General features: G+C 35.9%; 1 protein-coding gene across 1 annotated transcript in view; it reads right to left on the bottom strand.

Moving 5' to 3' along the window:
* The window catches only part of AZI2 (5-azacytidine induced 2), a 14,558-nt gene extending 2,050 nt beyond the window's left edge, over nt 1–12,508 (bottom strand). The window contains exons 1-6 of the mRNA XM_010290757.1: nt 12,284–12,508; nt 9,723–9,848; nt 9,293–9,392; nt 7,400–7,548; nt 4,759–4,820; nt 1,371–1,486 (exon numbers count right to left, since the gene is read on the bottom strand). Coding sequence (XP_010289059.1) covers nt 1,371–1,486; nt 4,759–4,820; nt 7,400–7,548; nt 9,293–9,392; nt 9,723–9,848; nt 12,284–12,508 — 778 coding nt within the window. The remainder of the gene's footprint in view (nt 1–1,370; nt 1,487–4,758; nt 4,821–7,399; nt 7,549–9,292; nt 9,393–9,722; nt 9,849–12,283) is intronic.
* Nucleotides 12,509–12,845: the final 337 nt, after the last annotated feature.

The following is a 12,845-nucleotide window of genomic DNA, read 5'->3' as shown; positions in this document are numbered from 1 at the left end:
TCCACTCTTACTTACATATTTCTGAAAAATTACTGAAAAAATCCTACAGAGCAAAAGGCAAAAATCCATTGTTTCCCAATCAATCACTATTTTTATAGCTGTGGATGCACAACTGCATTAGCATCCTCAGAAAATCAGACTGTTCACCAGGTAGGAGAAGAGAAAAATCAGTACTTGTGTAGTAGCAAGACCGAGAACTCCAAAATAAAAATAAGGACAGAAAGATACTCCATGATCACATCAAACCTCGACAGATTTAAGGATTAAAACCTCATTCACTTCCCAGTTTCTCTGCTGAAGTTATTTGATAAATGTGTCTTAGGATTGTAGGAACACGAACTCACCTGGTAACAATATGACCAAGTCTACAAAATGTGTTGACAGTTTATCAGCCAAGCACCAGAGAGTGACCATCAGTCACTGCTGGCCATGCACATAAAGGCAGTGACTGACCTGGAGATGAATCCTATCATTATCTCACTGAGCCAAATCAAAGCTATTTAGAACCAAAGTGTCTTGTTCTTGTACTAGACAGGGACAGCAGACTGCCACCACTATATTGTAACCAACTTCACCATCTTTCACTGGCATCTTCTGTATTCCGAACACAGTAAATACCACAGTTGAAGCAAGCAGAAAACAAAGGAAATAACAACTGCAGTAAACAGGCAGGCTGATAGTCTGGCCCCACCAGAGTAAGAACGCTCTCTCATAAAGTGTTTGGGTTGAGACATGAAACACAAGAACCATCTGATGAACTGCTCACAGAAACTACACGTACTTTATGTGGAAATTAGTTTCCCCTTAATTATTTGCAATGTAGCAGTTTTGCAGCCTCAGTATTTCACATTCAGAAAATGTCATCTTTGCTAGAAAAGACAACTTTTCTGAATGCCAACATTAAGAAATACACAACCATAAAGGAACTTCAGTCTATTAAAGTCTGATTTTAAAATGTCGCCAAATTAATACTTTATATAGTCTACACTGGGAAAATAAGACTGCATTTGCAAAAAGATTTTTTTCCCCCCTAATATGAAGTAGTTGTGGTAAAAGGTCAAATATGAGTAAACTTAACACCTCAGCCTTGTGCACATAAGCAACACTTGACTGAGAAAAAAGCCACAAGGGGAACAGAATACAGTACTGAAGAAAAAACACATCAGCAACACCTTTATGTGTGAAGTTGACCAGTATGAGACAGAAGAAAAAGCAGAAAATGGGTAGGCTGGAACCATAATATAGTCTAGCTTATCAACTTCAATTGATGAGATTCTGATAAGATATGATAGTTAGTTTCTTTTTAAAATGGTACAGCTTGAATCAACGGTTTGTGTTTGTAAGTTCTGTTACTGCAAATGCTGACTTGCCTTTCTTGGTCGCCGTTGGGTGTGTTTTCAGTTTTCGTAGAACCTCAGCTTGCATGTCACTCACTAGACGCAAATTAGACATTTCTCTCTTCAGTTCCCAATATGCTTGTTGCACACTTTCAAAACAAAATTTTTTAAGAAGCTAAATAAATGCCACCTCCAAAGCACCCTCGCACCTATTAACATGCTTATCGAGTGTTAACTGTTAATAAATTGTTTTTGCCTGACATACACTGACAATTTTACCAGAGTACCATAATTCAAAAACAACTGAGCAATATTGATAATTATCTTAAAGTGATGGACCTTTGTGTATTTTATTTGACTCTTGCATATTACAATATATAACTTATTATATATTAACATACTAGATGATACTAACAATTTCAAGTTCCCCAAATGGAAAGAAATATGAAGCATACTCTCCAATTTCATTGTTTGAAGCTAACCATCTTACCATAAAATTCATAAACTCCAAGGAATACTAAAAAAAAAAAAAAATAAATGGAGACTAGACTGAAAACATGGTAGAGCATTAACTTTGAATGGCTTCTGATAAATGACCACACACACCACCATATGTTATGATTCTAGTAATGTTAATTGATCATAGTTTTAAATAGTCTATCAAAATCAGTATTTGGGTCTTTATACCATTCATTGTGCAACAATGAATTCAGACTAGATACCCAAGATTCAAACTTGAGTACACACACAGAGACAGTTTAAAAAATAGCAACCCAATTCATTCTCTGGTAAGACAGCATAGTATGAGAAACACGTTTAGCAACAGCAGCACTGTTCCAACATTGAGGTTTCAGGTTATTTGCTGGTAAGAAAATCAAGAACAAAAAAAGTCAGAAAAGTCCGCATCACCATATGTTTCTTGGTAAAATTTTGAGCAAAGGCTCACTGAACACCGCATTCATGTTGATGAATAATTAACTTGGTGTTCAAAGATATAAGGATGCAGTTACTTCAACATGAAATCAATCATTTAATGTTTTTTTTTTTTTAATGCTTAGCATTCTACCAAAACACATTTATTGGGGACAAGTGTCATGGATGAGAGTTCTCAGAATCTTTCTTTCTTCCTCACCATATTCACCTAAAAGACGTTTATCTGAAAACAGTTCAGTACGCTCAAACTATTGTTGAGATGCTATATTAAGCTATATAATAACTATGTTTTCAAACATGCATATATACAGATTTCTATCCCTCTAAAACAGCAATTTAGGATCATTCCTGCGTGAAATTTATCAGACATGAATGTGCTCCAAGATACAGCTATTATGCTGTTCTGCAAGTTAATGCTAAAAGAGTTCCCTTGAAACAAAGAAACTAAGCTTTCTTCTATGCGCAGAAATATTTCCTCAGAATACAAAAATTCAGATTCAAAAGCTCTGTTAAAGAACAGAGGAAGCTGATAGTTTAATAGGTAATGTATTAGGCATCAGCAATTCTGAGAAGATAAAATGTTAAAATTTTCAGAACTGATATTTCAAGAAGTTCAGCTAAACCTGTGGCCTTTGTACTGCAGAATCCATTTGGCTCTTTGAACTTTTAAGAGATGACAATTTTAAAATTAAGTTGATGTGGCAACAAGATTTCATTTATTCATGTGTTTTGGTCTCAAAAATAAGGTCAAACAAACTTTAATCATATCAAAACAGAACTGTCCAATAGTTAAATATATTTATATATAGAAGTGGTAAATAAAAGAACATCTCCGTGTCTGCCACCAAACAGAGAGCAAGCGCTTAGATAAATTTTGTAACGTGCATTTAGCACTTTTAAAAGCATCTTGCAAAGGGATGCAGGTACCAGAATTCCACTTAAATCACATACAATATATTCAATTGTTTTTGTGGATACTGACCTATAATCCCATTGCAAAGGCTCATTTTCAAGGAATTTGCAATCGAAAACCAAAGATTACACGTGCTTGGGAAGTTTATCCCATACTGCCTTCTAACATGTAATATAAACCCCGAATATGACGGCCTGTCTAAACCTACAGCAAAGTAGATTTTCAAACCAAGAATTTAAAGCCAGACTGCTGACAAATGTGAAAGAATTACTTTCCAAAAAGTTAATTAACTGCAAATGCCTCCATCTCCCATAAACAGCAGGATTGCTTGCTATAAAACAAATGTTTCGCAAACGACGTTTCTCAGGTGTTTTTCCACATACTTTTGGACAGGCTTACATATTCAGTACACAGTACACATTCATTATTTATGTCATATTACAATAAATACTACACCGCACATACACTAATTCAGATGGTTGCCACCTGAACGACACTTTGTGGAATAAATCTGCTCTGGAAATCAAAGAGAGAACTGCTTTACCTTGAGATAACACCTTTTTGCAGGCGTGTTAAGACTGACTATGAAGCTTCAGCAGAAGCCACATGAAAGTGTTAGCTAGCTAGCTATCCAATCAAGGTGAAAGGTGAAAGTGTAATTTGTGTATAGCATGTATAATATTATCATCATTACACCAGAGAACATATGAAAAGAACTATCTGTGCTGTTCTCTCTCAGTGACTGGTTTCCTTTCCCATCTCTTCAACAGCCAAGTAAGCCATAAGGTATTATGCTAAACAATCTGTCACCATGAAGGACCACTCTTCCCTCTTGTGGAGAATTGTCTAAGTACACAGACAGGCATAACTAGGTATAAGACATGCAGTTAGTATTTCATTTCTGCAAGACAGAACATTTGGAAACTTTCATGCATTCATGAATTGTTCTTTTGCATAAAGAATTAAAGGATATGTATACTTTCTAATATGGCACACATACTCAAGACAGGATAATATAGGAGTTTCGGTGATAAAGCACAATTATTATTTGGCTGCAAAATGAGAACAAATGCTTTCTGACATCAGCATTTTTCTGGAAAATTGCTACTTCTCTTCAAATAGGTCACACAATGGCTCCTCAATATTAAAAAAGAAAATCCTTTAAGAATGTATGTTGCAACACCAAACAAGAGATTTGAAGCCATCAGCAAATACAGAGACCTCCCCATATGCAGAATGAAGATATTCTATAGCTGGGATGAGACTTGGAAGTTTATCTATCACATCCGCAAGTCCACTAACTATGAAAAAGCTGATTTATAAATAGAAGATAATTTGACCTTCGTTTGCTCTACAACAATCTTAAGGTGTAATTGTTTTCTTATCATCATCATCCTGGACTACCAGCATGACAAAGAAAAAAAAAGTACAACGATCTTGCTAAATCAGTATTCCTAGACTTGAAATTACATCATGTAGTTTGAAATAACACATTTGAACAGGCTACAAGAGTATTTACTTATTCAAATAACTGTCCCTCAGTAATAACACACGAAAGTCACTTGATTTTCATACCTCTGGATGTCTTGCCTTTGAAGGAAATCTCCATTTAATGGATTTTCGTCTTGAGCCTGGTCCTGCATAACAGAGTAAGGGGAAGATAGAGAAGGAATGAACATATGATTTCAGATGTTCTATCTGAAAATATTGCAGCGAAACTGCAAGTTTGCTAATACTAAAATACAGAAGTAAAGTAGTCTTCATTTGTGTTTGTCTGCAGTGGATGGTTTTCAAAATGGACATAAAGACTTCTGCTAAGAATTTCCACTTAACAATGCTTAAATTACCTACTTATATGACAGCATTGCTCAGCCACCACCATACTCTCTCCCCTCTCTTATCTCTCTCTTTTTTTTCTAAACAGCTGAGCTCTTAGAATTTGTGATTCTTTGAAAAGCAAAAATTGAGAAAGGCTTTTGACTGCCATTAACAAAAATCAAAAAAACAAAAAGAGTGAACAGTCTTCTCTTGTTCTTTCCCGGCCCCAGTATATAAAGACATTTAATGTAAAGAAAACTGTTTCAGTATAGATTTACTTCCACAAGTAACTTTTATGATAGAACATAATTTATCCCTTGAGTCTGAAAGACTGCTTTAAATTGTGCATAAAAGCAGCTTCACTAAAGTTAACAGGACTGTTTAACAAATCGAACATTGGGCTTGCTTCGTTAGTTATGTTTCTGTTAGACCCTCACCTGTGATGAGTTCCCATCCATATCCCCTTCTCTTCATGTTCCCTTCCTACCATTCCCTCTAGCCAAAGCTGTTACGAATTTGACACCTGTTACTGTGGCTTCATGATGGCCTATATACCTTTCAAGCAACCTGTCAATATAATGTACAGACCGCATCAACTACAATGCAAACCCCAAATAAGAATATCTAAAAATATATAAAAAAAATAGGAAGTATACTTGCCTAAGGTAGAAAACATCTGAAAATGCTAACTAATATAATTAAAACCAGTAGTAACAAAAATAGCAGCTGGGTTTGAAACAATGCTGACTTGTCATTGCCCATTCATCACATTTCCCTGTATTTCACCTGGCAATTTTTCCCCCGCCTAAAGACTTCCCCCCCATCAGAGATTCAATTTCATCATTCAAAAAAAAACCCAAACAAACCCAAACACAAACAGTTGCACTATATTACCTCATATTTGAAAATTTGTACCTGTTTATTTCCTATATTAAGCAGTTGCCAGGATCAAGAAGAAATATTCAAAAAAAAAAAGCTGTTTCTTACACTTGTTCTTTGCAACAAAAGCTGATGACATAAGCATTATTTAAAGTGTCATGTCTAGTATCGCTTACAACTGCTATTTGTCTGTTCTTTCTAGCAACATTCATTTTGTCAATACAGTCTGCCATCTTCAATTATTTATATAGCTCTTACTCTATTCTACAGCGCCATCTGAAGACACTAGCACTGCATACACATTACAGTATGCCTTGAGAATTTACAAGTTATTGAACACACCTAAAAGAATTCCAGATACAAGTGAAAAAAACCACCAACAGTAAGGGAAAGTAAGCAAACACCTCACAGGCCTTCCAGGTAACGTGCTGTATCCCCACCTAGTGGAAAAAACACAGGCTAAACCAAGACAAGACAATGGATGCACATAAGCCTGTGCGCGTAAGCTAGGAGTGCGGCTTGACATCAGCAGATCTGTAGAGGGACATTCAGTGCTGAGAACCCCACACCCCAACTAAATATCCTTAACTATATATCCTTTGAGGGCAGCAGAGGAGAAGGACTTTAAATTCAGGCTAGCTCTAGTCATTCTAGTCCCTGAATGCCCAGGAGAGTTTGAGTCTTACATACTCTGAATATCAACTCACTCAATTACTATGTGACTCAAGACTACAAAATTGTAATTATTAATGACCATAAGGAACCTAAAATAGTCTGTCTCCTCAAACAATCACATTTAAACCTTTTAAATTTATTGTGTAACTTCAGCATGAGTACACAGTCCTAGAGACTGCCACTCTACCACGTAAAACAGTAAGCATGCACTAGACAATTTTTTTTTTTTTAGATGTAATGTATTTTATTACTGTTCAGACACCTTCATTTCCTTTTTGAGATTCTAAGCACACCTACGTTACACACAAGTCCCTCAGAACAGACACTTGCCCCACAAATGGCAGGGAGGGGCACTAAAAGAGGTATAGCAAGATTCTTGAAGCCTCCTTACAAAATTGCACTTTCCTGACAAGCTTCATGTAACTACCCTGCTGTGCTAGAGCTCCTTAAACAAGTTCACATCTTTTAACATAAGCATTCTAAGAGAAAAACGAACAAACCCAAACAAAGCAGGTCTTGCCCAAACTTTCTAAGAAGTACAGCCCAAGATGAATACCAGCATAGAACACTTTGATCTGATCAGCTACTTATAAGAAATTGTAAAGCTTTAACTTCTGTTGTTATATGGGCAACAGCTGGGAAATCTCACCTCACACACTTCCAAGAAACAAGCCAATCTATAAGAATATTTAAGGTTAATTTTACTAGGATGTTCACCTTTCACTCAATTATATGCTTTATATCTCTTTGTTTAGCCTTTATTTTGCTTGAACAAGGGATTTAAAATAATGCTGTAACACAAGACAAATTTATTAATACAAAAATGTCTTAAAAATAAAGGTACCTTCTGCTTGGATTTTTGCAACTCCTTTCTGAGACTACTGCACTCCTGCTTGAGCTTTTCTAGATCCTGTTCCAGACTATGAACTTTCAAGTCACTGCTCAGCTTCTCTATTTCCCAGCTGGACTGAGTACAATTCAGATTTTTCATCACTGTAAGAAGACGAGCAAGACAGATTTCAGTCTCAGTTCAAGAAATGTAACTCAGTATGTAAGGTTTCACTTTAACCAGCCCATGCGCTACAAAAAATTATCCTGTACATTCTGAAAAAACTGCAGTCTATGACAACAGAGAAATAGCTGGTAAAGTGTTGGCAGAGAAGTAGACTATTTTCCGAGTTTAAACTACGGGGCCCTACTTTCCAAGAGTGCATGGGAGATTTTACATAAAGAAAAAGGAAGTAACAGCATAAAAAGGCACCGGAAAAACAAAAATCTGTTAATGGCAAACACTCATGATATATACACCACCTTGCATAGTTCTTACATGCTTTGATAACACAAGCCTTTTCCTCCTTCAAATTTGTAGCATAACATAATTTACCGTAAGTTTTTCCCAAGTTTAATATCAAGAAGTTCCAAAGAGAACTACAAAAGATACAATCAAAACAAAGGGGTAAAGTCTAGAAGTTACATAAGTCTTCTTATTAGACCGAACAAACTCACATGGTGTCTATTAAGAAGCAACTTAAGATGATCCTAGCATCAAATCAGTAGTAGGAGGCTAGTTAAGACAGCAAGAAAAGAAAGAACGTGACAGGAAGAAAACCCCCAAGTCTTCAACTGCATGGTACACTCCCAGATTTAGCACTTTGAACAAGCTTAAGCTACCCTGATTTTTCTTAAGCAAGGTACTCAGAGCCCGCTTATGAGTAAAACTGATTACTAAATAAGGCTTGAAATCACCACATTTTCAGAGATCTCTTTATAAGCTCTGTACTTCTTGCCTTCTTAAACCATGATGTGCTCAACAATGATACTATTACTACTACTACTACAACACGTGGTTTCTTCTTCCAAGTTTAAAAACTTGTGCAACTGAAGCAGTGCATTACGTGCTGGAGGTCCTCTTGTGAAGTAATCCAACTCAAGCACAGCAATACTTAAAAGCACCCTTCAAATGGCTGCATTTGTACAGAAACCAGTCCATATCTCTAACTTTACATAGATAGCGTTTTCTTCTTCTCTTTTCTTGTACCAGTACATTAATAAAGATTTTTTTTTTCTTCCATAGTGTTTTATTTTACATACCTATCATCTACACAGCACTCCTTACAACGACAGTAACAGAAGCTGGATTTGGGCTTTTGAATTGCCAGGGTATGCCATTTGTTTCTCTCTCCTCTTTCCACCAGCCTCTCTACAACCAGCATCTTTCTACCTTTCCTCACCCCCCAGCCCTTTAAAATAGCTGTTGTCAACTGCAGTTATTGCTATACAACATCCTTGTGTACCCATTATATCCCAACAGTGAAACAAAGCAATATCCCAGATCATCTGCAGGTACCAGAGAAAGTGTTATGGGCTGGATAGTGTTTGATACTTGAACAAGTATGCCCCTACCCCACTCTGAGGAAAAGGTGGTGGGGTCCAGAGATGTACATCACTAGCCTATGAACTGTCATGTTGTGCACATTTCTCAAATTATTAAATAACCTACAGTGGAAGAACATGACAGCCTCAGATCTTTATTATGGTCCTCCTTGTCCATGATAATAAAGCATGCCTGTTGCCATTTACAAGAATGAACACACAGACAAGCTCAAGGTACCTCGCTGCAGTACGCTCCTGTCTTACCTAGCCACTATATAGGGTTAAACCTCTTCATGCTCCAAGATCATAATATAACCACTAAGACTAGTCAGCATACATTAAGATGAAGTAACCAAATGCATACCTTGTTGAGTTTCCACTTCAGTTCTTAGTTGTAACAGCTCTACTTCTTTAGACTGCAACTGTTCATTCAAGGTTTTCAAGGATTCAGCACTTTCTTTCATCTATTTTCAGGGTGGGGGAGAAGCCATTTGTGAAGCTTTTTTCTATCATATCTTACAATTCAACTTTTTAAAAAAAAAACAAAAACAAAAAAAAACCCAAGAAAACTATTGCTTTGATTTTTTTTCATTAACCTAGCCCAGTAATAAAATTGAGATACTTAAAATTGTTATTCCTACATAAAGTATCATCATGTACTTTTAAAAACCTAAAGGAGTGATAAAACAAACACCACAGATCTTCAGCAAATAAAATCAATTCTACAGTAAACGTTTACTAACTATGCAGTACTTGCATAATGTGTATTTAAGTCATTACTTAAAAAGGCATACCATTTTATCCAGCTTGCTTTTCAGATTATCTCGGTCAATGCAGGCCTCTCGATAGGCTTGGTATGCCTTATTTACTTGTTCACGTCCAACTGAACTGCATTCCTCTTCCAGTCGGGAGCCAAGCAACTAAAATTTTAACAGACATGAGAAATAAGAAGTTCTGCATGTTATATTAAGGACTGCAAAATTTTAAAATTGCAGTAGTACAGTCTGCAACATTAAACTAACAGCTTTTTTGTTTGTTTGTTTGTGTAGAAAATAAATAAATCAAATACATTGATACAGACCAAAATTTTTACAAAAGTACAACAAAGGCCATCTACAAATTCTGCAGTCTCTAACCATACTTAATGCTTACTAGTTTACTGCTGTGAGTATTTAAAATCCACCCACAGGTCATGATTACTCACACTGACAACCCCTTAATCATATTTTTTCCAGGCTCTGAAGATGTACAAATTGCTTTCTGGAAAAAGAGTTTTAAGTGTATGAAGACACAACATATAGAAAATTAAGAAGAAAATGAAGATTTTGTGGTTTGTTTTGTTTAAATTATGAGCCATTAAAAAAAATAGTATTTATGTGAGAAAAGCCAAACAGAATTATTTTACAAATAACTACTAACTTCCAGGTCATTTGCCTACTCATTTGCCATCTCATTGCCTACTAAAGCAAGACACAAGCAAAGCAAAATAAGCACTACCAGCTAGATTGTCAGAAAGAGGGGAGCAGAGTTAAAATACATTCAGTTTCTTCTGAATACATTCAGTTTTTTTAATAAGAGAGCAAGAAGTCTTGTGTCAAGTTACATCTATCCATATAGAAAGTTCTTGTTTTGACTAAGTATTGCATTATCCTTTTCATTCTGTTTATCCTGCACACTTGGTTTAAATTGTTGAGGCATTTAAACACATTCAGCGTACCTAACATAGATATTTGTGACAGATTTATATATATTTTCTTTAAAATTAAGAGCCACAGAAGGGTTGGGGAGGAGGGAAAGAGGCAACAGAATGTGTCTACCTTAAATACCTCCTCTTCTAGGTGTTCACTTGAAAGAAAGTTCAGGAAAGCAAACTATAAAAATAGGAAGCTTCTGTCCTTCGCTTTTTATATTGACCTTCAAGGTTTTTGTCCTTTACATTCTGACCCCCTCCCCAAATAAAGCCATTCAGAAAGAATATAAGCTTTACCAAACTTTCTGGAAGTTTCCATACACTTTGCAACTTTAAACTCAAAAGGGGTAATATCCCATGTATTTTTTATCCTATGGATATACTAGCTATTAACAAAGACTGAAAATCAGTTCTGTTACGTAACAGTCTAGGCCTTCTCAATACCCCCCTCTCACAGAAACACTTTTATGGTATTCGCATACTAAACCAAAAGTTTTCTCTATGAAAAAGAAAGTATCATCTGCAAGACAATTAGGCTGAACGAGGCCAAACCGAGACATGAGACTAAGACAGATTGTCAAGGTCATCTAATCCTGTTTATTGTGATTTTGAGTAACCACGTAAAAGGTGTGACACACAGCATGGTTCACAAAATATTCAGTCTAGAGCTCTATTCCTATCCCCACCCCAGGACCTTATATGCAAGTGCTCAGAAAGTTTTGCCTTTTGACAGAAAGTCACCAATTATAATATTGGAATAAGGGTTTCACAATTGTGCTGAATGTGACTCAACTTCTTTATTCCAATGCCATAAAATAATACACACTTTGTAAGCTTTTAAGAGTCCTAATAAACATCTCAGCTCTAACTCTGTAATATAAGATAGAAGGATATATTCATGAGAAAGCAATCTATCAAAGTCAAGACCTTCTGCAGTACAAAGACACTCTGAACGATGATATACATTTAGCAATAGCATTCTTTACTTGGGGAGAAAACCCTGCATCACGCTCAATTTTTAGCTTTAATGAACCTCACTAGACTGAGGCCATGAGGAACTGCATATAAAACAAATTCCTAGATTCCTTCATGTTTTAGAATTACTGGGTCAAAAAATAGACAGCCAACACCGCTACCTTAAGCACTTGCAACTTTGTATTTCATGTTTGAGACTGCTATTAGCTAGACCTAGCCAGATACTCTTAACTACCAGTTCTTCCTTATCATTTTGGTATGCTGAGCCCAAGAGATTCTTCTGATAGACAATTCCTGGATTCTGACAGTTTATAGACTTGGCATCTCACTGTTCAACAATACTAAGTCACATGTGCCCAAGTTAATAAACACCATCTACCTCATTATTAAATACAGTAACGAATCAATACAACTACGTGTCTTTCTGAATAAAAGCTAGTGTCTTTGCAGGGTGCTACTGCATTGCACCACATACATGCCCAATAAGAATCAAAAATCTCAGTATGACATAACTAGACTACCAGGGGAACAAACTATGTTTCACTTAAATAAAACAACTTACCAAAACTTTTAAACTTGAAAATTATGTTAAATACATATTTTAAATACTTAACCATCTGCTTTAACCATCTGCTCCACCATCCAAACAGTAGCTGCTACCAGAAACTGGTAAACTGACTTTTTTCTTACCTTCTCTTCTAGAATTCTCACTCTTTTCTTTAAGAAGGAGTTCTCCTTCTCTGTCTCCTTTAGCCGTTTCTTGATATCTTCATATGCAGTGACAAGTGCAAAATGTGAGGCAACAGACTCATCTCCACTGTAAGATGAAACAGGAATCTCCCCATCTCTCTTATGAGCATTGTCTGCTTTTTCATGGTTCAAAATACAGATGTCATCATCTACCAAATCCTCCATGACAGCTGTTAAAAAGACAGAGATGACTGCAAAATTTTCACAAAGGCAAATTCATCAGGAGTCAGGTCTGAAAACCTTCCAAAATAATACTGCAGTGTGCTTCTAAGTATGACAAGACTGAATAATTAGGAAATACCTTAATCTTGCAGAAAAATCTTGAAACACATTTTACATTGACAATACACTGGTTGAAAAAGAAGCATCTTTCACTGTTACTTGATAAAAATACTTCGAGTACACATCAGATTTATGAACCCCAAATTAATTTTTATTAAGGCTTAACACTATCCTAGAATTTGGCTGGTACCAAATATTTGCACTCCAAAGGAATATCACA

The sequence above is a fragment of the Phaethon lepturus genome, unplaced genomic scaffold (assembly GCF_000687285.1).
Source record: "Phaethon lepturus isolate BGI_N335 unplaced genomic scaffold, ASM68728v1 scaffold7967, whole genome shotgun sequence".
Classification (NCBI taxonomy): Eukaryota; Metazoa; Chordata; class Aves; order Phaethontiformes; family Phaethontidae; genus Phaethon; species Phaethon lepturus.
The sequence above is the reverse complement of the archived record's forward strand: the minus strand, read 5'-3'. Positions and strand labels throughout refer to the sequence as shown.